The sequence below is a fragment of the Bos javanicus genome, chromosome 13 (genome assembly GCF_032452875.1).
Source record: "Bos javanicus breed banteng chromosome 13, ARS-OSU_banteng_1.0, whole genome shotgun sequence".
NCBI classification, from domain to species: Eukaryota; Metazoa; Chordata; class Mammalia; order Artiodactyla; family Bovidae; genus Bos; species Bos javanicus.
Genome location: NC_083880.1, coordinates 6,712,759 through 6,738,760, shown reverse-complemented (window position 1 = coordinate 6,738,760; position 26,002 = coordinate 6,712,759). Strand labels below are relative to the sequence as shown.

Below are 26,002 nucleotides of genomic sequence, written 5' to 3'. Positions count from 1 at the left end.
ATCTAGAGAGAAGTCCAGGCATTGGGATTTAAAAAATAAATGCCCAGAGGAGTATGGGCAACCATACTGAGAAACACTGGTGTGTGGGGCCTCGTGCTTCCAGATCAGGAGCTTCCCAGGTGGCTCAGACAATAAAGAATCTGCCTGCAGTGCAGGAGGCCCCGGTTCGATCCCTGGGTCGGGAAGATCCCCTGGAGAAGGGAATGGCTACCCACTCCAGTATTCTTGCCTGGAGAATCCCATGGATAGTAGTTGCAAAGGGTCGTACATGACTGAGCGACTGACCCTGTCACTTTCATTTTTCTAGCGTGTCTGAAATTGAACAGTCCTGGAGTGGGGTCTGAAAGTCTGCATTTCTTTTATGGTCTCTGAGGATGCTGATCTACTGGCCTGGGGACCATACCTGGAGATATGTAGGGAAGGGGCTTGGACCCAGGATAGGCATTACGTTTTCACAGGCAGTGGATGGATTGTGATGTTGAGGGTCTGAGCCTCATTCAGAGAGACCATGTTCCACGAGGGCTGGGCAGACAGGTTAAGCTGCAGTCCTGTGCAGGGTCAGGCCAGCACTCTGGGATCCTCGGTATTTCTCTTGTTCAACAGCTCAGCCCTGGACTTCTACTCCCATTCCTATCTTCCAATCTAACTGTCGCTTTATAGATCCACTTTACTGCCCTAAAGGATGTGCTGCCCCCTCTGCCCCCGAGAGGCAGAATAACACAGTGATGAAGAGGACAGACTCCGTACCTAGACTGTCTGAGATGAATCTTTGGTCAAAGTTGCTTAACTTCTCCAGGCTTCAGTTTCCCCATTTGTAAAGTGGGGTCTCTGCCTCAGTGAGCTGATTAAATGAGCTAATTTTTGAGAGCTGCTATGAAGAGGGACTGTGGAAGGCAACCGCTACAGAAAGGTTGGCTAATGTTCCCAATCCTTCTTGGAAAATAAATTGGACTTCTGGGAAAGGGGAAGGTTTTATGAGCGGTTGGGTGGGGTCTGGGAGCTCTCTTTCTGCTTCTCTAGCATTTACTGTGTATCTCTACTGCGGCATTCTTTTGCTCCATCTACTAAGTTTTCTCCTTTGGTTCAAAAACAGGTGAGATGCTCTTCAGGGAAGGCCCATGTCTTAATCTTTTTTGGATTCCCAGTACCTAGCAGAATGATGGGCAGAAGATGTGTTCAATGTCAGTTGCGACTAAGTGACGTGGTTGGGAAGAAAGTCCTACTCTTTTGGACGTTGCTTAGGATCATCTATTAGCAGGCAGAAACGACTTGCCAATATACAAGTGGCCTTTTTGCTGAAAATGGGGGTAAGGGTGAGAATGCAAATGGTGCAAAACAAGTCACCCTTGTAGACCGTCTGCTCCTGAGTCTGCTGAGGCTGAACCACAAGGCCATCATCATGGTGGATGCATTTGCAACATATCAGATACTCTTATAACATGGGGCACCCTGCCCGATTCTTCATGAAGACTGGCCAGATGCTTTCCAAATCGGTTTCCTCTTCATCTAGTTCACACAGAAAACATTTCCCAGCTTCCCTTGCATCTACATGGGATCATATGACAAAGTCTTGCCAGTAGAATCTGGGCAGATGTGATTTGTCTTCTCCAGGCTGAGGGGGTTGAAAGCATGAGAGCCTTTTACAGGCTCTGTCTCTCTACTTGTCTGCCAGTCAGAGGCAGAGCATCCAGTGGGTGATTCTCAGGCCTTCACAGTTGGTGGGGCTTAAAGATGGAAGGAGTCTGGGTCCCCGAATGACTGGGTGGAGCCACATTCCCCTGACCCTGTCTTCCATCCCAGCTTAAGTGAGAAATGAACATGGATTATTTTAAGCCATTGAACTTAGAAATTGCTTGTTGTCTCACCTATCCTACTCTAAAAGCATGGGAAACTCAAAGTCCCAACTCGGGGTCTTGAAATTTGCTGCTGGGGATGCCTCACTTTGATAACTGGAGACATACATGTCCATGAGGGTTTCTAAGGGCCACTCCACTACCAGTGGTAAACATAACATAGTTGCCTGGTCAAAGGAGACAGGTCAAAATCCATTTTTCACTAAATGGATTTTCAATACAGGTTTTTACAGTCAAATACGTGAGGAAGTTCGGAGAAGGAAATGGCAAGCCACTTTAGTATTCTTGCCTGGAAATTTCTATGGACAGAGAAGGCAGCTGGGCTCCTGTCCATGTGGTCTCAAAGAGTTGGACATGACTGAGCACGCACACACTATTTGAGGAAGTTATTTCAGTGGTTTCGTCATTTTTTGGAAAAAAAAAAAAAAAGGCAGGACCTCAAAGATCCCTAACTTAAAAAAAAAAAACCTTTCCGAGGATAATTGGCATTATTTTAAAATTATAGTATTTCTAGAAAAATGTGGTGAGGGGGCCTCTTGGGCCTTCTGTGGACGGGGTGGACAGAGTCTGTATGAGGTCTGCCTTGTTGAAGACTCAAAGCCACACACTGTAAACAGGGTTTTGCTTGGCTCCACGTCCACTGGCCTCATCGTCCTCGTTTATTCTCTGCACGGATTTTATATTGCTGGGTGGTAAACTCACCATATTCTGGCTGTTCTTTGGTTTCAAACATCCGGTGGCCCGGGGCCGGACGGTCCCAGCCGCCGGGGGGGCTGAGGAAGTTGCTGTCGTCTGAGGTGCCATCGTACTTGTAGTCCTGGTCACCGCCCTGGGCCCTCGGCAGGGCCAAGGACCTCTGCCACCAGGCCCGCCAGTCGGGGGATGGCACTGACCAGCTGGGTTTATTCTCCGGGTGCTGATCTTTCTCTGCTTCAGAGTCAGGACCATCCACCACCTCTATGGTGACCTGAGGAATTCAAAACAGGCCAGGGTCAAGGAGGAGTCAACAGCCTCCACGCCGGGTGACCCTCGGGAGAAAGTCTGAGAGCGGAGGGAAACGCGCCTCCCGCGGGAGGGAAAGCGGAGGCTGCACAGTGACAGGGCGGCGGGAGAACCTCCAGGGACGCCCGGAGGAACCGATGCCCACGGGCCTTGCGTTGGGAGGAAGCAGTGTATCACAGGGCCCCTGATTTACGGATGACTACGTTGCTGGGAAGTCTTTAATTCAAGGAGTCAACGTGTACCATGAATGGCACTAGAACAACTCATAAAACGAAACACTTACTAACCATGTACCAGGCGCTGTTTTAAAGGCTTTCCATATATTAATGTACTTCATCCTCAAAACGACTCTATAGTGTTGGTTCTGTTGATCAGCCCTTGTGGTTACTGATCTGAAAGGATGTCTTTGCCACTCCTCCCATTCTGCTCTGTGGGTGCCGCACCTCCCACCAAGAGGCGGGGTTTACATCCCCTCCCTTGCAGTCTGGGTTGACCTAAGGACTCATAGTATGTGGTAGGTGTGTCAACGTGACCAGCCGCACGAGGTCTTGAAGTTTCCATTTGCATTCTCTCAGAAAGTTCCTACCATTACGTATGGAAGCCCAGTCTAGACTACTGTGCACATGACCGTCATGCGATGAGGGAGCCATACAGCAGAGAACAAAGGCTCCCCAAGTCCCTGGAAAGCTCTGAGGCCCCAGTCAGTTGAGCTGGGAGCCATCTTGGATCTTCTAGCACCACCGGGTCACCCCAGCTCATAGCACTTAGAGCAGAGAAGAGCTCTCCCAGCTGAGCCCTGCTCAAATTCCTGACCCACAGCACCCCGAGCAGTCCAGTGATTGTTGTTTCAAGCTGTTAAATTTCAGAGTAGTGGCTAGACAGCTTCTTATAGACAGAAGAACTGGACACAGGGAAGTTAACAGGCTGCCTAAGATCACACAGCTAGTAACTGGCAGCCATGGGTGTTCTAGCTCCAGAGCCTGTCCTCATATGAACTTTTCCAAACTGTCTCTCAAAAAGTCAGTCATCTAGGTCCTGTCCCCTCTTGTGACCAGGTGAGCCCAGAGCCCACTGATGCCGGTAGGGGCTGGATGCCACAGGTCGTGTAGAGATGTGAACACAAGGTCCATGCTGTCCCAGCTGTGAGTTTCACTCATCTCGGAAAACAGACCCAGCACAGACTCCTCCTTAACCCACCCTCAGGGTCAGAGCAGACAGTCCCAGAGTCAAGGTCAGAACTCACTCTTGGATTTACGGAGCCTCGTTTCGAAGTCACAGGGCTGAAAGAATGCAGCTTCTTGGCTCCGAGAGACAATCAACATAGAGAAACTTGTTTTAAAAACATAATGAAAGACTCCTTGGGTTCCTCTGGCCATCACACGGCTCTTGCAACAACCCCTGGATGAGTTATGTGCAAATGAATCAGAAACATGCGCTCCAAGTAATCAGCGCAAGATGTACTGGGCAGATGCTCTTCTAGCTTTGCCCTAACTCGACATCTGAGAGGCTTGCTGAGATGCTTTGCCAAATTGCACCGGGTCATGCCAATCCCTGAGACAAACAGACCCTTCCTTTTGTCTCAGGAATGGAAAAGTTTGAATTCTACTCTCTTCGACGTTCAAAGGAGGTTGCCCTGCTCATGGTGGCCTTGTGTGGTCCAGACACAAGGTCCAGGGTGTGGTCTTCTACCCCAGTACACTTGGGCCGTGGCAGGCCGAGAGCATCTCCTCTGGTGTGGGATGCCTACGAGGGCACCATTGGCTTGATTCCATGCTACCACCATCACCCCAGTCTTGTAAGCATCCCTTGCATATTTATAAATAATTATGGAACTTTTAGTAATCCCCCAAAAGGACAAAAAGAAGAATTACATCATTCATCTTATATCATTGTTGTTTGCTGGAGGGATGGCTGTTGGAGAGGGACAGTGCCCAGGACCCACACGCAACCCTACAAGGATGTAGTGGAAGGCATGCACAGCTGGGTTGCATGGACCTGAGCCAGCAGAGATACCATGATGCCCAGCCTTTGAAGACACAACCTTTCTCCTATGCAGTCCCAGCCCCCATGCCTGCAGACAGAACAACTGAGCCGCAACAATTGTCTGCAAGGCTATTAAGGGTCTTGGAGGCGTGAGGCTGCCAAGAGCCAGGCAAGCCTGCAGTTATGGTAATAAGATCAGTCTCTGGGTAGGAGATAAGGGGGAACAGGCTGGACAGTTTTGGTATTCCGTTTGTATCCAGGCTGGAGTCAAAGGGATTGCCTAAACAAAACGTGCCCTGCAATTTCTCCAAGCTGGGAATCAAAACAATTCCATGTTTTAAGCTATTACCGTCAATATGATTCTTTTTCCCCCCAAACTGCTGCTTGGATCCAAACAAAACAGATTTGTTGCCTGGCCAGGCAATGAGTAGCAAAATACAAATTTACTCCAAAAACTATTATCGATGACTAAATCTCATCAGCTTAGAGGTTTCTTTTTCCCCTTTCATTTCTAGCCACTGCTCCAACTGAATTAAAAATAACACAAACAAACAAACAAACAAAAAACCCACACAAAACAAAAACCATGCAAACCTTAGGATCCACCCTTCCCTGCAGTTAGGAATGTGGAAACCTCGGACTGATATCAAAAGAACAAATCTAATCTTGAACGTGAAATTTCATAGGCATCCAATTAAAAAGACTTAATGAGCATGATTGTGACTTCTCAAATGGAAGGAGGTAGAGGGAGATCAGTTTTATGCTTCCTGTTGCTCTCACTCTTATTTACATGTTCTTTAGCATCAAAGAATCTGTTCATAAAAATGTCTTGAACAATAATCAGTGTGACGAGTTGAAGGTGTGGCAGGGAGCACAGTGGATTTCCAGGTAGAGCTAGATCTTACCTTTGGCGTCTTCAATACACAGCATTGAAGCATCTTTAGTATATTTGTTTCTTCTGGATTTTTCCATACCATGAATCAAGACAGTAAAAGAAAAATAACTTTTCCAAAAGACCCAAGTCCAACTTCTTGCTGAATGTTGTCAGATCCAAGAAAGAGAGACTAGAATAAGTGCCAAGTTTGAGAATTCCGTCCAAAATTAGGAAAGGGTAAAATCCTTTGCACTATTACCAGTTTCTTTCTTCCTCTTGAAAGTTCAAACATTTATTAGAAACACACTCTTTAGCACTGAAGAGCACTTTCCACTGGGAAACGAACACAATTCTTAGTCTAATCAGCAATAAACTAACGACACTGAGAATACAGAAGGCTTGATCTTCGGAACTCAGGAGAATCTTCTAGAATCTTCTAACTTGTTGGCCCTTTTAGAGGACTATCAAGCTTGAGAGCTTCGGTGACCAGGTAGTTTGGGTTTGTGTTTATTTCCCAGAGATGAAGAGAAGCCCTGGGAGTTGAAATGATTCCTCAACAGCACAGAGCAGCAAACGGTTACGCCCCCGATAATGTAACCGTTCTTCCTTGACAAATGCCAAAGAAAGAACACAAAGGACCAGGAAGATATATAATCCCTCCCTCTCAGACCCACTGGTGCTCTCAAAACAACTCTGGCAGCTCCAGGTAAGCGCCATGAATGCTTTGAGCCTTCCAGCATTCCTGTTCAGGGATCACTTCTTGTTCTACAAAAGCTAGCCCCACATTTCAGGCAGAGAAACTAGCCTGGAGAGTTCACATTCCTTAGGTGAACAGCAAGGAAGGAGAGCTGCTCTCAAAACGAGATCTCCTGATTCTTAATTATTTTATACTGGTCTCCTCTGTCATTTTCACGCTTGCTGCCATCACCAGCCAGCGTCCACCAATCTGGGGAAGCATCCCGCATCCCTTTGCTGAGTGCTTCCCATGGATGATCTCATTTAATCCTTGTGATTAATGAGAAGCTAAGTCACTTCAGCCGTGTGTCTGACTCTGTGCGACCCCAAGGACTGTAGCCCACCACGCTCCTCGGTCCATGGGATTCTCCAGGCAAGAATATTGGAGTGGTTGCCATGCCCTCCTCCAGGGGATCTTCCCGACCCAGGGATCGAATGTCTCTTATGTCTCCTGCAGTGGCAGGTGGGTTCTTTACCACTATTGCCGCCTGGGAAGCCCATTTAATCCGCACAACCCTACCACTATGGAGTATTGTCCTACAAAGGTACTACACCTAGATAGTTATTCCCATTGTATAGACAAGGCAACTGAGGCCTACGGAGGTCAAGTAACCTTCAGCAGCCACAGAGGCCAAGCCTGGTTGACAGAAATGGTGCTGCCGGAGCCCAAAGAGAGGTGGATGGACTCGGGCTCACGATGGGGACAGCAGGGCCCCCTTGAGAATCAGAACAGAATCAGCTTGTCTCCAGGAGGGTGTGGGTCCATGTCTTGGGCACAGTGATTTCTTGGTTCTTACTCGGCCAGGCCTGCCATCCCAAAAGAATTTTAGGAAGAAAGGAGGTGGGAAAATCAGAAGTAGAAGCACGTACAACACCTGTAGCCCTGGCCAAGTCATCTGATTACATCAAGAGGCCTGCAGTCGTGTAAATAAGTCTGCACAAGGGGAAAAAAGGGCTTTTAGAAGACTATTTTTAAGTCTCCCTCAATGGAAGAAAAGAAAGAAACACATTGGTTGAAATGAATACGAATCTCAGATAGACCCAGAAAAGAGAAATATTTGGTGGTGAATAGCTACTGTGGTAAGGAATTGATGCAGTGAGCCTAATAATGAGTTTATTTTAGAAATTTCTGCATCTGCTATCTGACCATCAGCTGCGGAGCAGAAACCCAGCCAAGGATACTGACGTTCTGCTTGAACTTGCCCTGGGGGATTTACTTTCTTTCCTGAGTGGATTATTTATTTATTTGTTGCCAAAACCCAACTTCTAGTTTTGTTTTAAATTTAATATGGAGATTGGGTTCAAGAGTTTGAGGCTATTTCTTTCTATTTTGTGCATTGTTGGGCTTTCCCCCCCACCCCCACCCCCTACTCACTTCCACAGCCTGAAGCCAGTCTTAAAATGAAGAGCCCAATTCACTTGGGACAGAGGCCACCTGGCTTCAGCGGTTTATTTAAAAAAAAAAAAAAAAAGCTCTGAAAAGCTGGGCTTTTTAAAGGATTTCCCTTCCTAAAAGTCAAGAGGCCCAGCTCAGCATTGTCTCTTTGGAAAGGTGTGGGCGGTTTGGTGGTGGTCGTAGGGGGAGACTGTGGACCCCAGCCCTGGAGCGTGGGAAGTGCTTGCAGACAAGGGGGCGGGGCTGGGGTGTGGTTCAGAGACAGGGGTATCAAATGCCTGTGTACTCCCCGCTCCAGGGAGGGCTAGCTGGGTGGGGGCTGGGGGCAGGTTGCCGGAGGGTGAGGGGGAGATGAGGTCAGACGGCCCGGCAGTGGAAGCCGACCCCAGTACGCCTTCACCTGTTTGCAGTCCGCTCCCTGGGACGAGAGGATGGCCCAGGGTGACTGGTGGGGCTGTCTGCTTGGCTGCATCAGCCCTGTGTCAAGCCAGTGGATTTCAGCAAAATGGTAGAGCTCTGAGGAAGGGGCAAGAGTTGTCAGCATGAAAACCATCACCCCCTTTGAGAAAGCACCTCACCTTTTAAAGGACTACCAGGGAGCCGATTTACTCGTGTGGTGAGGCTTGAGGCTACAGCAGCCAGCTGTGTGTGTGTGTGTGTGTGTGTGTGTGTGTGTGTGTATGCGCACTCACACACACTTGTACTCAGACCTAGGGCTGGAGCTCTCAGGGGTACCACACATCGGTCTTTCTTTGAGCATCTTTCTGAGCAACCAACGCTCTTCTTTGCTGGTCTTCCCAGAGAGAGAAGGCCAGGAACACAGCTCAGTATTCCTTTCTTTGGGGCCAACAGGTCATTAGACCAATAAAACACAGGCCCCTCTACTCCTCTGACTGGCCCCAGGCAGTTATCAGTCACGGGGCTTGTGCAAAGCGGCAGAGGGATGACCCAACTGGCCAACAGGCAGCAGGACCGCACTGGCTTGGTCTTTTTGGGTCCTTGGGTGTGACGGTATCTGGGTTGGAGCATCTTTCGCTTCAAGTCCATTTTGCCAGGAACGGGTTGCCCTGTTGGAGCAATGGGGAAACCTATACTCTTGGGAGGTATAGTGATCTCTTCTGTACAAAAGGAAACTCAAGAAACATCTAGGGAACTCATAGGAGTAGCCTGGTTCCCTTCCCATCCTGTGCTCCAAAGCAGCCCATTCTGAAGGGGCGTGGAGGCGAGCTTCCCATAGGTACTGGGGCAGTGCTGAGACCAGTGGAAGACAAAACGCTGACTGCTTTGTACCTGTTAGAAGTCTGTACAAACAGGTGGCTGTGGGCTCAGAGGGGACAAGGACAAATGATTTCCACTTTATAAAAACTGTGTTTTATGAAAGTCCAAGAGGCTTTGTCGGAGGGTCTCAAGAGTGGTCTTCTCATGATTCATCCTCCATGTATTCTCTGCTCCCTGGTCTCGCTTTATAATTCTCTCCATCAACCCCAACAGCCTCCTCACCCCTCAGGAAGCCCAGCGGTACTGTTGCAAAGCTCTCTTCATCTGGCTAAACAGCACAGCTTATGCTGATGAAAAATGGATTGTGAGTTCTGGGGCTTTTCTGAGCTCATGTACAAATCCATCGTGTGGGCTGGCGTGGGCTTAGCATTTCATGGTTGCCCTTTTCTTTTTATGGAAAAGTCGTCAGGGTTTCCCAGATCTGAGAATCTCAACTGCCTTTGCATCGCTGTTCTTCCTTGACATTTCAGCTAATATTTTAAAAAGACCCAAGTGATGTCTGGGGACTTCCTGACTGATGGACTTATCTGGGAGAGAGAAATTCTCCTAGATAAATTCTCCTAGAAATTCAGTCCTAGGTGGAGCCCATGAACTTGGTAATTTTCCAACGTGGGGACTGCAACCTTCCAGTCCCCTGTATCCAGGCCTTTTCTTGTAAGTTTATATCAGTAACTCTTAAATTGATGGCATTAATAGCTCAGTCCTCAGCATTAAGCTCCACAATGAGATTGCCCATCTCTCAAAAAAAAAAAAAAAAAAAAAACTGCAAGCCGCAGCAAACCTCAAATTGTTTTGGGCATGGGCTAAGCACCCTTGGGATAAGGGTGGTCTGGTCCTACAGCCAAAAGAATCCATCAACAAGGAAAAATCACTTCCTGTCAATGAAGGAGGGATGGGGAGTCACACTGAGCAACAGTAAGGGGTTATCTATGCCTTTTTTGGTCAGTCTGCACCTCCCCCAAGTGGGTCCTGTATTCTTTATCAGAGAGCCATGTGGACAGTTCCTGGAGAGAGGACAATGGAGAAAATGGCCTGTTTTTCTGATTAATCAGCTGGATTGATACAAGACCTATCGGAAACCTGAATTGGTGCACATGATTTCAGCACATGGGTTGTCAAAGCCTGACTTCCGGAGCACTGTTCACTTCTCTGCCCTCGTCTCTGCCCCGCCCTAATGATCAGGTCCCTTCCCAACCCTTCCGTCTATCTGGGTCCGCCTTCCATGGAGCACAGCACTTGTTCTGCTCCGCTCCACGATCCTTCTGGCATTCTCTTAGGTGGCAGTTGGAACCTTCACACCCAGGTCATTTCCTGGAGGGAAGACCTTACATTTAAGGTCTGACATTTTTTAACTTCCCAGTAGCTAACACAACATTTTATACATGGGGAGGTAGGGGAATGGTGGGTGTATTGTTCTAACTGAGGTGTACTCTTTCTGCCGTGGAAGTCAATTGGAATTTGATACAGAGAAAGAATAAGGACAAGCTGCCCTTCCCCATCTAGTCAAGGCTATGGTTTTTCAGTGGTCATGTATGGGTGTGAAAGTTGGACTGTAAAGAAAGCTGAGTGCCAAAGAATTGATGCTTTTGAACTGTGGTGTTGGAGAAGACTCTTACAAGTCCCTTGGACTGCAAGGAGATCTAACCAGTCCATCCTAAAGGAGATCAGTCCTGAATGTTCATTGGAAGGACTGATGTTGAAGTTGAAACTCCAGTACTTTGGCCACCTCATGCAAAGAGTTGACTCATTGGAAAAGACCCTGATGCTGGGAAAGATTGAGGGCAGGAGGAGAAGGGGACGACAGAGGATGAGATGGCTAGATGGCACCACCAACTCAATGGACATGGGTTTGAGTAAACTCTGGGAGTTGGTGATGGACAGGGAGGCCTGGCGTGCTGCAGTCCATGCGGTCGCAGAGTCAGACACGACTGAGCGACTGAACTGAACTGAACTGCCCTTCCCCAAGTGAAAAGAACTGAGGACAAAGCTTACAAGTTTGGAAGCCAGCACTTGAGGACAGGGGTGTGCAGGGGCCAGGCGGCCCAGGGAGACGGGCCTCCCTCCACCAGCATGAGGCCCATCTCTGGGGAGAAACAGAGGGAGGGGCAAGTGAAATTCAAAATGAGGAGTTTGTCTTTGACACACGGACTGGTAGGGTGAATTTTCTTGGGAGCCTGAACACTTGTGTTTGAGCCCCAACTATTGTTTACTAGCCATGTGACTTTGGGCAAGCAAACCAAATGGTAACTTGCGGAGAATTAGTTGCATTATTGGTAATATCGGAAGAAGACAACATGTTTGGCTTCAACATGTTGGGAGAGTCAAGTCAGATCCGCCTTTGCCTTGCTGAGTAGACTGTGCTATTTCAGTGCCGATGAGAGTTCTTAATTTCAATTCCAGGAGCCCCTTTCCCTAACCTCCTGTTTCTTCAGCTTCATCCCACTCCATCCTAGTGGCATGCATTCCGCTATCTGCTAGGAACTTCTATTTTTCACTCTATTCTTATCGAAATTTCTCATCAGTTGTTTTACACTTTAGCGCAACTAATTCGACAACTGAAGTGTTGTTGCCTCCTAAAGGAACTTCTGGAGATCAAGGCAAGGCAGAGAGGCTTTGTATTCCTGAGTGTCTTGGAAATCACATGATAATTTGCCTCATCTACTCACGCGTTAGACTGGCCTTTCCCTATAGCTACCGTTTTTCATCAATTTCAGAGCATATTATTTTGTTTTATTTTTCTATTTCAACAGCTCTGAAATCAGATCTGGATAAATTTTATAATCTTGGATGTGCCATACTCTAATTAGCACTGTTTTCTTTTTTCAGTGGTTCAGAAAATAACGATGCATCTTACAATCCAGGGTTTACACAGATGTGATATAACATTGCTCTGGCAGAGATAACAGGATTCATCAAAGGGCTAAGGGAAAAAGGGAGGTGGGATCGGATCAGAAAACAAAGGCATAGACTGTTTCATTTTCTTCCACCTTTCAGTTGCCCAGCATTACCTGGATATTTGGATTCTGTCCATTGATATCAGCTTTGGAAAGATCTGGAAAGTTGGGTAGGTCAAGGAGAAAGGATCTGGGGCCATCTCTTTGCAATGAAGGGTGCCCAACCTCTTGCTGGAATTGCTGTCTGGGGATGGGCTGGTGCCCAGCCTGGTGGTCTGAATGTTCCCCGGGTGCTTCTTTGGACAGAGGAAAGCTGGTTTCTGATGTCGAGGCACTTTCCATGTTGAGGTTATTCTGAAACAAACAAACAAGCAAATAAATAAACAGGAGAAGCATGATTTAGAAATGCTACCCTTAAAAATTTGAGACGAGGACAATTCCAGGAGTTGGAATTAAGCCAGGGTTGCACTCCCAAATCATTGTTCTTCCCATGGCTAAGTTTTCCCATCTTTAAAAAGCTAAATTATCAGAAAAATTTTCCTAGCTTGCTACTTGGGGATTTTCTGAGGGCTAATGAGTTTGATCCCTGGGTCAAGAAAATGCCCTGGAGGAGGGCAAGGCAACCCACTCCAGTATTCTTGCCTAGAGAATCCCATGGACAGAGGAACCTGGTGGGCTACAATGTATAGGGTCGCAAAGAGCAGGACACGACTAAAGTGACTTAGCATAGCACAGTGTATTATGGGATATTTATCCAACATCAACATATGTCAACATGAAGAGCCTGATGGAGCTTGAAGTGCTTAATGGAGAACAGTTGTTCATTTAGAAATGGAATCAAATTATAGTTTGCTTATCACAGCTTCAATTGATTAACCACTCTGGCTTTAGTTATAACCCCAGTGTCCACAGCTTGTTTCTTTGGTGTGGGTTAGCAAAAGATCTGAAAATATTTCAGTCAAATCATTGATTATATCCATCCGTTCATCCATCCATCTATCCATCCATCATCTTTTCCATCCATCTGCTTATCAACCTACTTAACCTTCTTCCCTCCTTTCTGCCTTCCCTCCTTCCTGCCTTCAGTGTTTTCAGTCATCCACTCATCCATCCTTCCAGCCATCCAGTCAACATGTGTCAACCATGTGCTAGGCATAGGAAAGCCATGAACAAGACAGTCACGGGCCCTGTTCTACTGGACTGCGCATCTAACCGGGGGGAATAAACCACAAATACACACACGAATAGGGTCGGATCAGAGAACAGTGATTGCTCAGAAGAAAAATAACAGACAGTGGTCAGGGACAACACGATGTAGGTGGCTGAGGAAGACCTGTCTGAAAAGGCAGCTTGCAAAGTGAAACCTGAACAGCTGCAATTATTGAGCAAAGAACACAGCAGAGGGACAAGCAAGGAAGACCGTCCTGGGATGCCGATGACTTGGCTCACTTGAGGATCAGAGAGAAGGCCAGTGAGGCTGGGACAGAGCGAAGCGGGGGAGAAGGACCTGAGATGGGGATGGAGAGGTGGGGGACAGCCCAAGAAAAAGTCACACAAAGGCGTTCTCAAATTGAGGGTCTTTATCGTGAAAAGTTGCAAGTCTGTTGTTTTTCCAGGCTAGCAAAAAAGGTCTGTGTTTGGTTGTCACTGGGGGAAAATGTTTTCCCAGTGATCAGAGAGCGTGGAAGTTGCTGGACTTCTTTCCCAGAGTAGCTTCTCCTCGCCTTCTCCCTGGCCCTCTGGTTGGAGGCTTCCTCCATCCCCTAAGGGGTAGCATTTTCGTGTTTACTGGTGGAGGGCAATGTGGAGATAGAATTTCACCCGCGTTTGGGTCAGCGGTTAATGTCCTTGTTATTCTTGGGCATGTTTGGGGGTTTTGGAGTGGATATCCCAGCACGTTGCTTCCGCACGCACTCCCCGCCCCCTCTGCCTGCGCGCCTCGGACCCAGTCAGGGGTTACATCTGGGATCAAAACACTCCTGACTCTGAGCACCCGAGGTCAAGAGTGGGCTGAGGACGGAACACATGCAGCGGATGACCATCTCATTAAACAGCTGACCTGAGGGGCTGGATTTTTCTATCTCTCTAAACAGACATGGGATGAGGAATAAACTCCCTGGTGCAGAGATCACGTCTGTGAATGTTCCCAGAGGCTGAGAAGAGGACGGAGCTAGGAAGAAGCCTGTCTGCTAGCTCCTCTTTAACACGTGCAGTTAGGGAGGGGAGAGCTGCTGCCCTTCATCAGGTCTTTGCCTGCCCTTCCTCTTTGCTCGGGAGATGTGGCCGGGGGCAGAGTCTTTGCACACCTTTCCAGTCACCTCTCTGTCATGCTTTCGTCTCCTGGCATAGCCTCCTAGAGAGAGCTGCCCTGGCATTCCTGGACATTGCTCAACACAACAGAGGCCAAATGCATTATGCCCAGCTTGTCCCATCCAGCACGCAGAAAGAGTGAGAGAGAGGCAGGCTAATTCTTTCCTCAACACAAAACATCTCTATCGTGGCCTGGGGCAAGCTCACTGAATGCCCTCGTTCTCTTGTTTTTCTCCCTGGATCCCCAGTAATGTTAGTGAGGACATCTGACTTCTCATGGAAAATTTCTTGCAGCAGGTTCTGGGAATCTAATTCTCAGAAAGGGTGCATGATTTGCTCTCCCACACCCTGAGGGATACCCTGCAAATCCTGCCTTGGCTTCATGGTGGCAACCGGAACACGCTGCTAGGCTGGGTGAAAGAGGGAACCTTCCCTGGCAATCCAGTGGTTGAGAGCTCACCTTCCAGAGAGGGTGAGGTGTATGGAGAGAGTTAACAGGGAAACTTACATTACCATATGTAAAACAGACAGCCAGTGGGGATTGCTGTGTGACTCATCGAACTCAGACAGGGGCTCTGTGACAACCTAGAGCAGTGGGATGGGGAGGGAGTTGGGAGTGAGGTTCAAGACGGAAGGGACATAGGTACACCTATGGCTGATTTATGTTGATATTTGGCAGAAAATAACAAAATTCCATAAAGTGATTATCCTCAATTAAAAAATAAATTAATTAAAAAAAAATAAAAAGATTTCACCTTCCCATGCAGGGGGTGAGGGTTGATCCCTGGTCAGGGAGCTAAGATGTCACATGCCTCTTGGCCAAAATAAAAGAAAAAAAAAAAAAGAAAGAAACCAAAATGTAAAAAAGAAGCCATATTTTAACAAATTCAATAAAGACTAAAAATAGTGCACATAAAAAAAAATCTTTAAAAGATGGTGCCCCCTTTCCTTTCCCTTGTGATGAAGCAGTCTTTCTACTACAACAACTCTTATTTTAGAAGAAGAGATGTTGTTGTTGTTCAGTCGCTCAGTGGTGTCTGACTGTTTGTGACCCCAGGGACTGCAGCACACCAGGCTTCCCTGCCGCTCACCATCTCCCAGAGTTTGCCCAAGTTCATGTTCATTGCTTCTGAGAGAGAGGAAAGGTATTTGGGCTGCATATTTGTCGCTTGGCTTAGCTGGCTGATAAAACAAGGGCTGGGGTTCTGACGGGTTTCTTGATCTGACTCTGGAATTTCTCCTGGGAGGAGAGGCACACAGTCATCCTGGCTTAGACATGAACTAAGACTCTCTGTGGCTGAACGATCCTCCACGGAAAGCAAAGCAGGCAATAAGAAGAATCCCACACTGTCCCAGCAGGATGGTCCAGAGAACTCAGGGTGGGTTGGGTCTACACTTGAAAAGAGGAATGTAGAGTCAGGGCAACTGGGCTGGACGATTCAGGCCACAAGTGCCTGTGCTGGGAAGATGGGGGCACAAAGTATGCTTTGGCTTGAACTATGCACACAATTGTGGCCTCTCTCCATCCTTCCCCAATCCTTCTTCTCCTGCCTCCCCCCACCTCCCCTCAAACAAGCTCAGCGTTTGCAAAGTGTCTAAAAGATGGGAATGGGAAATCATAAAAAGTGCTAATCATGATCTCTGAATATCTGAATTATTCTTGCTTTTCTACAACACATGTTGACCTGGAAACCTTGGCTCCCTCCAAACCTTGGTACACTCTCAAACTGTTTGGAAACTGGAAGCCCTCAGGTAGAATATCTGCCTGCCAATGCAGGAGATGTGGGTTTGATCCCTGGGTCTGATCCCTGGGTTGGAAAGATCCCCTGGAGGAGGAAATGGCAACCCACTCCAGTATTCTCACCTGGAAAATTCCTTGGACAAGAGGAGCCTGGTGGGCTAGTCCAAGGAGTCACAAAAAGTCAGACATGACTGAACACAGCACTGATCAAGTAGGAGAAGGGTGCCTTACAATGGCTCACATAAAATGAAGCTCTACTTTATTCAATCAATAACAAGATTCAGGAGCAACCATTATTTTGATAATCAAGAATCTAGGGCAGGAGACAGTAGACTGGGTCTGCGAATAAGGAAGGAAAACACCATTTCTTCATCCTTTCTCAAAGACACACTACACTCCTTGCAGAGGCCCCATCTGCAAGACCTCCTTGCAGGGCCAAACTCACTCACCGAGTTCACATAACAATCCTAGCAGAGCGAGGATTCTCATGAAGGGTGGATCGCAAAATGAAGATTTAAACAGTTGGTGTTTTATTCAGCAAAGCAAGCATCCTTCTCTGAAAACGTGAGCTTTGGAGAGTCTGCTCTTTAAGAAATAGTACCACTCTTTCCAAGGAACTGCCTGATTCATTTGGTTTGAATTCAAGTGAGACAAGGGCATCAGTTCAGTTTGGGAAAATATCACTTTGCCCACAACGTGTCTTTGAGTTGACCTTCGACCTGTGACATTGCTGCAGCTCTAGGAACAACATTCTAATTTGAGAGCCGTGACCACTAATAAAGAAACAGAAGAACTAAAGCTAGTAAGTGGTTTGCACTCACACATTGTTCAACTGTGAGGGGAATGACATACGGTGGCCACACTACTCAGCTGCCACTTGACTCTCCCACCTTTGTGCATAGCTCCTGTCCCTCCATTATTCTACAACTTATTTTTTCTATAATTTATTCTTATTTAAAAATAGGAATAAGGTAATAATAAAATGCTAACAGTAATAATAAAATAGGCTCTGTGCTCATGTAGCCTGGTGTTTTGCCTTAGATGGCAGTATTATTGTGGCAGATATTGCAATTTCCAATATCCATTCTTCTTTTTTTAAATTCAGGGTTGATTTCAGAAGGCAACACGCCTGGCTAAAACTTCATTTCCCAGCACCTACTGCAGGAAGGGATGATCATGTGACACGTGATGTCACATGAGATGTAAGTAGAAGGTCCCTGATACGACTCTTAGACAGAAGGCAGAGTCAGTTTACCTTTTGCCTCTTTTCTCTCTTTCATTTTCTCCTGCCTGAAGTGTGGATAATACAAGTGTTTGAAGTGAAATGAGGCTGCTGGCATGAGGTTGAAGATACTCTCTAAAGGTGGCTGAATGGCAAGATAGAGGGGCTGAGGTCCCTGGTAACACACGAGAGCCTTCATAGTAGCCCTGGAATGATGACCTCTGAACTTCTTGCACCCTTGCTACAAACAGTAACATCGAGGACAACCGAGGCGCGAGTAGCAATGTTCCCTGTGTGACTCTAATTTGAGAACTGTGACCACCAATAAAGGGAGAAAAGCCCTGTTCAGCAAAGTGACTCAGGATTGGGTACCATCCCCAGCTTATGCGGGTACCAACCGAGCATTTAGTGAATCATTTCCAAGACCTTCACGGTGTCAGCCAGGTTACGAGAGCTCAGCCTTGCTGCTGACTTTGCAAATCCGCCCTCTACCACCTCCCTCCTCCTTCCACATATAGAATCTTCTCACTGTTTCAGCATCTGTACCTTGCGTTTCTCAAACCCGTTACTTGCTGGGTAATGTCATATTTCCTTTCATTTGTCTGAAAATCCTATCACTAAAAAATTTCGAGGTGTTTGCCCTCAAAGAATCCAGATCTCCTTGGACAAATGATTGATTCCAGAGCTGGGGCGGGGAAGTCAAGTGAGTTTGGGATGCTCTCCTGTGGCAGGAACCAAGGAAGACTCAGGAATTAATGGTGTTCCCTCGGAACAACATGGGAGCCATCCTGAAGGGCCCTCGGTGCACCGGGATTAGATACTTTGGGTGTCAAAACACAAAAATTGTCGTTGACTGCCATGCATTGCATCCGTGACATTCAATGAACCTACGATGATACTCACAAAACAGAGGAAGCCAGGAAAAGCCATCATCCGCACTCGAGGTAGGGCTTATAAAACTCCTTACTTGGAACATTTGTATTAAAGAGAAATGGAGGTTTGCTTGAGGAAATAATGTCTGAACCAAGATTGAACAAATGAGTACCGTGAAGCCTGGGAAGCAGGTGACGATCACAGAGCAGACAGGGAGATGGGCCAGTGAACTTGGCGATCCTGGCGAAGGACACGGAGTGTGCAGACTCCCCAAGGCCTCCCAGGGCCTGGCACTGAGGCCCAAGGGCCATCAGGCTGGGATGGAGTCGGGGTTAGGCTCATTGCCACTCTGCTGTCTTCAGTAAGAGATCACTGGATAAATAATACAAATGCCAGGCCCAACCCCAGATGTCTGCGCCCACCAGCCTTTGGTCTGAAAGCTTTCTCTCCTAGCGTGCTGTGACTTTTCCATTAGGCCACCACTTCCCTGGTGGCATCCTCTGGGTCAGCTGGAGGCTTGCTGGCGTTCTATGGGCGGGCATCGCCTCCCTGGCTCCCGTCACTAGCTCTGAATGCTCCCAGGAAAGCTCTGCCAAGATGGCTGAGGAAACCTCTCGTCGGCAGCCCCGGTGCGGTTTCCAAGATGACAGGCCCAGACACTTTGCTCCTCGTGTACTTTCTCCACGGGACATCCCCTGCCCAAGAGCCGGGACGTCCGGCCGCCGCCCTCAGCCACGTCGGGGGGATCCATCCCTTTGGCTGCATTGTGACCAAGGTGGACCGCCATGGACCACATCGAGGTCAGAGCACTCACAGCAGAGTCGGCAGCTGCTCATCTGGCACAGGACTGAGAGAGGCAGGGGTTCTTTGGAGAACCAAGCCCCAGAGCTATTTAGGGCGATCAGCTCCAGGGAGGACAATCAAGCTGTGAAAAGGAGCGGTGCGTCCACCTTTGGAAAAACCGTGCTCAGAATCACTGCCACCTGCCCTGTTCCATAAACCTCAACCAAAGGCCGGTGTGTGAAAACCAGGGCTGATCTGACCACTTCCAGAACCTCAGAAGAGGCACACACTAGTAACAAATTGTGGCTGGCTTGGACAGTTTTAATGCCTATTTTTTTTTTCTTTCTTTCAAGGCTGTGGTAACTATTCCCAGATTAACGCAACCAGGCAGACTTCTTGGAGGCAGACGGGATGGCAAATTTCTGGAGGGCAAAGAACAGGCCGTATCTGCAATCTCAAACCCCACACCCTCCAATTCCAAATGAGCTCGGGGGGCACCCAATAAGTACTAGTTGATGATAATGATGGCCACAGGCTTAGTTAGATGTTGTTTTAATTAGGCTCAGGCTACAGGCCTCATTACCCCTAATGTGGCTTTTATGTGGGATTCTAAAGAAAAAAAAACCCCAAGAATCTTCTATTGAAGATATTAAAGAAGATATTATTAGCAAGGCTTTTGGTCTCATAGACTTTGAACAACCAACAACAAAGATTATAATTAACGTCACTGCAGCCTCTCTCCTTAAAATATATTAACAATATAGCTAATTAGCAATATGTCCTCATTTGGGCTGGACAGCTGCATATTATTATCGACAATGCTTGTTTCCTTTCTGCAGATTAAAGGCAGCCACGCTGCATCCAGGCATATGGCCACGCTCCTTCCACATTAAAACACTCCGTTTTCTTCTCCCCACGATAAACACACTCGGGGCTTTATCTGTGCTGGGCATCGATTTTTGTCTGGAATGTTTCCACACGTCTAAAAATAAGTTCAAGAATGCCATGGGTGGTATTTCAAAGGGAAGAGCACAAGTTTCCCTGTTTGGGGAGAAAAAAAGGATAAAAGGGCACAGTGATTATCTTTTCACATGATTGGGGGTGCGAGCGCTCCCAGGAAGAGAAAATCAAAGGATGAATGGTGTGAATTTCAGGCAGAAAAGCTGCCTTCTCAGGAGGTGGTGGGGGATGCTTGCTTGTTCTTAGGACTCAGGAAGACAGCTGTGAGATGGTGACCACAGGCCTGGCACCCACTGGTGGTGGAGGCTTGCTCAGCGCAGGCTGGGAGAGAAGGAACCAGATCTCTGGGGGGAAGCCCGCGTTGTTGAAGACACCGATGGTGAGGTTGGCCACCTTCTGCTGGCAAGTGATGGTGATCACACCCCTTCAGGTAGCAGGAACAGAGCAGACATCCATGGCTGTATGTTACAGCAAGCATGAACACGCAATGCTCCTTTGCAGGGAAAGACAAACTCCTGGCAGAGGGAAGTGGCCATAACTGTACTCCGATCTTTGCTGTCGGACCCTGAAGACAACCCTGGGAGCTAGTGACATAGGCACATCACATTTCAGGAATGCCGGAGTGTTTCATCTTGGTTGGGAATGGAGCCTTCTGTTGAAAGTCTGACTAATAGCTGAGGAATCTTCCATTTTGGGGGCAGAATGTATCAGAGGGCTGTTTACTCTAGGGCTTGGGAGTGACCTCGCTTATGATCTCGGGTGATGCTTTGGAAGGCATGAAGAATGGCTGACTCCTTGCACTTGGGCATGGAGCTGGCTCCAGAGGGGAAGGGGCCGCTGATGAGAGTCTCCCACCCCCGTGCTTCTTTCTTAATTGAAGGCTCTTGGGGCCAGTTGACAAAACGGGAGTCAATGCCCCACTAGCTCATCTTGGATGCTTCTGTAAACAGCTTTGATCTTGAAAATGTGTGGATTATTGGTGATTTTTCAAGTTGTGCTTTTCTTCGCTGTTGGCGAAGAAAGCAGAGTGAGAGCTCCCCGGGCCCCGTTTCCTTTATGTCCTGTTAGACTAAAGAATGGACAGAAATGGGATGCGAATTATTCTTTCAAGTCTAAGAAAACACGTAAGAAGCAGAGTTCAAGGCTGGGAAGCCAATTTGGCCAAAGAAACCTTCACACATCATCTGAACCATCTCTGCCAATGGAAGTGGATGGAGAGACTGTGTTTTCCAGAATTCTGCTCCAGGGAGGTGGTGAATTTGCCTAGATGAGACACTTGCATAAATAACATCTCTTGGGGTGTGAGATACGCGTGCTGCCCACTCCCCCTGCCCGGTGCCCCTGTAAGCTAAGGGAAGGTCTTGTCTGCTGAGTGCTGAGAGAGGGATTTGAATTTAAGGGTTGACTTTGAACTTGTTCAGGGATCAAGGAACAGGTCAAGGGTAGCCACCAGGGGACTTCGGCCATGTGGAGATCAGCTCCCCCTCTAAGCCAAAGTTGAAGCAAATATTTAATGAATGTGGATTACTGTGGATTTTTAAAATTGTGCTTTCTCCATTATCTGGGAAGGAAAACAGAGTGGTAAACTCTCCAGATCCTTTTCCAGGACCCAAGTTGCAGAGACATCAAATTATTAGCATGCCTAAAGGGCCCATCTGTCTTAAGTCCTCCCATGACCAGAGGGAGAGCACAGAACAGGACAAGGAGACCCCAGAGGTGGAGGCCCCTGCAGTGATGCAGCGTCTCCCCACATGGCAAGGGGGACACCCAAGACCAAGTCAAGGCTGGTGTTCTGCTGTCGGAACCTGGGAGGCAAGTCAAACGGTAAAGACTGGCAGAGTTCAGACTGGCCTGGGGTGGGGATGGCCCGAGGGACCCTTGCTCAGCTATTGTTTTAATTAAGAAGGTGTATTTCTCTCAACACCCAAAGTGAAGACCCATCACTGAAACCTACCATGAATTTCTCTGCTCCCAGTACCTGTAAACTAGGTTTCTAGAGGGAACTGGACTTTCACCTTGGAATCCTAGAAAAGGGCTTATGATGTTGAGGATGGGGCCTGGGCCAGGAGGTCTGAGGCCTAGGTCTCTGCCCTGCCTTGCCCCTACCTAGTTTTGTGAGCTTAGGCGAGTTTCTGTACCTTTGCACCTAGACTGGTAGGGTTTGCGAAAACGTCCGCAGATTCCTCCTATAACTATCTATGCCTTGGGTAGTGGTCTGCTATACTGTCTTTGCATTTGGTCATGTGACTTACTGTGGCCGATGGACAAGAGTAAGCAGAGATAAATGTACACTGGAGCTCGACTTTTTTTTTTTTTTTAAATTGCTCTTTGGAATCCTGAGACCACCATGTGAAGAGGCCTGGGCTAGCTTGTGGGATGAAGGCAGATAGGTGAAACAGATAATCTACCCTAGACTAAACAGCCAGCCAATGACTCGTCACACAAATGGAGACTATGTTAGACCATCTGGCCCCAACTGAGCTAATCCAGACTAGAAAAGCCACCTAGTTGACCCATAGAATCATGAGAAACAGTAAACATTGTGGTTTATGCTAATGAATTCAGAGTGGTTTGTTACACAGCAGAAGCTAACTGATACAGGACCTCAGCTATTCCTTCTGTAAAACGGGTATGAGGATGAGTATGTTGTTCTCATCAACATAGGATGAGAACTAGAGAAAAGCTCCCAATCCATCTATCTCACCTCCTAGGAATAGAATCCTCAAGAGACACTTGTCCCAGAAAAAAAAAAATTTTCCAATGATTAAAGGAAAATCAGATCAGATCAGTTGCTCAGTCATGTCCGACTCTTTGCGACCCCATGAATCGCAGCACGCCAGGCCTCCCTATCCATCACCAACTCCCGGAGTTCACTGAGACTCACGTCCATCGAGTCAGTGATACCATCCAGCCATCTCATCCTCTGTCGTCCCCTTCTCCTCCTGCCCCCAATCCCTCCCAGCATCAGAGTCTTTTCCAAATAGTTAATACCAAAAGGCTAAAAACATCAAATTGAGGGTGAGGAAATTAAACAAAAATCTGATGGTTCTAAAGGCATGCAGTGCAAATGTTATCTTCCTCGGCACCTTCCCCCATCCCTCCACCTGCCGACTCAAAGCTGGGTCAGATCTGCTGAAAAACATCCCCCTGCCTACTGCTTCCATCATTCACAGGGGCTGCTCTGTTAACAGCCCCACAGCCAGTGTTTCAAAGATTTGGAGCTGAGACTTAACAATGCTCCCTCACACTTTCACGATGCACCTGTATGGCTCTGTTAGCTGCCAGAAACCAGCAATGCTCATTTATTGGGGAACCCCTACTGACACTATAAAGCAATTATAGAGCCATCATAGGCCGATTATGGCCTGAGGTGAAGAGAAAGCTGTACCCCACCAGGACCGGTCCCCTTTCCCACCTGCCGGTACAGATTGTTCTTATTTGGACTGCTGTTCTGTTCTCCTCCAGGGAAACTGTTTGATCCCTGCTTGGAAAGCTGGCAGCTGATGCGACTGTGGGCCCTGGACTTCGCTTGGCTAATCTTTTTCTATAAATGAATGGAGATCTGCTCTATTCATAGGTTCACTCAACAGGCATGTTGTGGGCATCTGCTTTGGGCCAGGTGCCGTGAGCCTGTGGTGAGGCAGTTCAATAGCGTATACCTTGTGAGGAGAAATGAGCCAAACTTGGAAATAAAGCAAAAGGGTGGTTGCGAGTTGATCAGTTCTCAGCAGAGCATATAGTATGACAGGCCTGTCCCTGGTTACTTTTCTAGAAGAATGGACCTTTGTTTCACTTATTATTTACTATTGCTTAGGGCTTCCCAGGTGGCGCTAGTGGTAAAGAATCCACCTGCCAATGCAGGAGACGTAAGAGACGTGGTTTGGATCCCTGGGTTGGGAAGATCCCCTGGAGGAGGAAATGGCACCCCAATCCAGTATTCTTGCCTGGGAGATCCCATGGACAGAGGAGCCTGGCGGGCTACAGTCCATAGGGTTGCAAAGAATAGGACACAACTGAGCAAGTGAGCACACACACACACACACACACGCACACACACACAAAAGGCTTAGGCTAAAAGTTACACGTGAACTTGGAGATTTCCACCCTGTAGAAATATAATTTATTTTTTGTTACACGTGAACTTGGAGATTTCCACCCTGTAGAAATATAATTTATTTTTTGGTCTGGTAGAAACAATAATTTGTTAAATGTTCTCATCATAAGGGACAAAATTCCAAGTATGTGAAGTGATGGATGTTAACTAAACTTACTATGCTAATCATTGACAAGGTATCGTATCTCAAGTCATTATGTTATATACCTTCAATATACACAATGTTATATATCAATTATATTTCAACAAAACTGGGGAAAAAGCCAACAATGAATAATAGGGTCAATGCCCCTCCAAATCTACTCGGTCATGATTTTCTCCACTAATTTGATAAATATCTGTTCCTCACAAGCACTTAACTGGCACTAGCATCTTCCTAGTTCTCTCATTAGCTAGTTCAATAAAGCTTTGACAAGAATTCATTTTATTATTCATTTAGGACCATGCCACATGCTTGCAGGATCTTAATTCTCTAACCAGGGATCAAACCTGGGCCCCCTGCAGTGGAACACATAGTCCTAAACCACTGGACTTCCAGGGAATTCCGGATATGTATCCATGTTACAAGAGACTCTTATGAAAATCATATCTGGACAGGGTTTTGTCTTTAAGATTTCAGACTCCAGTGGGAAAGTTAAGAAATGCTTGCATATGAAATGCCAGGGAGAAAGTGGGAAATTCTTTAAGAGTGAAGGAGTCCAATATAAGGAAGTAAAACCATCCATACTTCTGATTCTGCAGCTCACCATCTACTGACTCTTTAACAATAACCATTTAAGGTTCTTTCATTTTCTCTAAAAGATCCTTTTCTGGATACTTGTCTAATGCACTAACAAGTAGAAACAAGTATGGAGAAGTATGATCTGTAAGCAGGACTTTTTGTGGGTTTCTCCTCTTATTGGGAAGAGCAGAAGGCCAAGCATCAACTGGCAGAGGGCACCCACCGGACCACTTTCAGCCACTTTATTGATGTTAACTCCTTGACCCCATACAATTTCTTATTCTGACCCCAGAAAAACAAAGCACCTGCTAGTTTTGTTCTTGGTAAAGATCATTCTCCCACTTGAGCTCAGTTAGCTGAGGTTCAAGGAAAGAGAAGACTGAGCTTCTTAGGGGCTTTCTTTTGGGGATGATCATGAAAGGGGGTGCACCAGAGCACATACTTACATGCTGCTACTCTCCCCAAGATAAACATCCTGGTACGAGGGTGTGTCTGTCTGAACCTGGGCAGAAAATGGGTGGCACTGAGGTACATGTGACCTAGGGAGCTTAATGAAAGAAGAGCTGACAGATGGGTGGACAAGGAGGCTGCTGCTGCTGCTAAGTCACTTCAGTCGTGTCCGACTCTGTGCGACCCCATAGACGGCAGCCCACGAAGCTCCCCCGTCCCTGGGATTCTCCAGGCAAGAACACTGGAGTGGGTTGCCATTTCCTTCTCCAATGCATGAAAGTGAAAAGTGAAAGTGAAGTTGCTCAGTCGTGTCCAACTCTTAGCGACCTCATGGACTGCAGCCTACCAGGCTCCTCCATCCATGGGATTTTCCAGGCAAGAGTACTGGAGTGGGGTGCCATTGCCTTCTCTGGACAAGGAGGCTGGAAACCACCAAAGATGCTGAGGTGTCCAGGGCTGGTAAAGCCAGGGAGATCTTATACCTCCAGGCCTGGAGTGGCAAGGAAAGGGAGCGGTTGCTGCTCCCCAGTGCGAGGTGGGGTGTGTGTGTGTACATGGGTCTTACAAAATATGGATGCCTCCCTCTTCTTCCTCTCCTCTCTCGTCATGTTTACTGTTGGCCAATTCCAATCAGAAGCTCAAGATCAAGGGAGTCCGTTGATACGATACATACAGATCATGTAGCTGAGGCACACGACAGGGTGGGGAAGGCTGCGGGGTCAGTCTGGAGAGGTGAATGGAAGACACTGGGCACACGGGAAGTATCTGGGACAAAGCACACCACCACCCAGGCCAGGCATGGGACGCTGTGTC

At 47.5% G+C, this 26,002-nt stretch overlaps 1 protein-coding gene across 2 annotated transcripts in view; it reads right to left on the bottom strand.

Moving 5' to 3' along the window:
• ISM1 (isthmin 1) overlaps positions 1-26,002 on the bottom strand; it is a 95,099-nt gene that overhangs the window by 23,562 nt on the left and 45,535 nt on the right. For both annotated transcript variants that reach the window (XM_061435621.1, XM_061435622.1), the window contains 2 exons: positions 12,130-12,369; positions 2,556-2,820 (listed from right to left, as the gene is read on the bottom strand). In XM_061435621.1, coding sequence (XP_061291605.1) covers positions 2,556-2,820; positions 12,130-12,369 — 505 coding nt within the window. The remainder of the gene's footprint in view (positions 1-2,555; positions 2,821-12,129; positions 12,370-26,002) is intronic.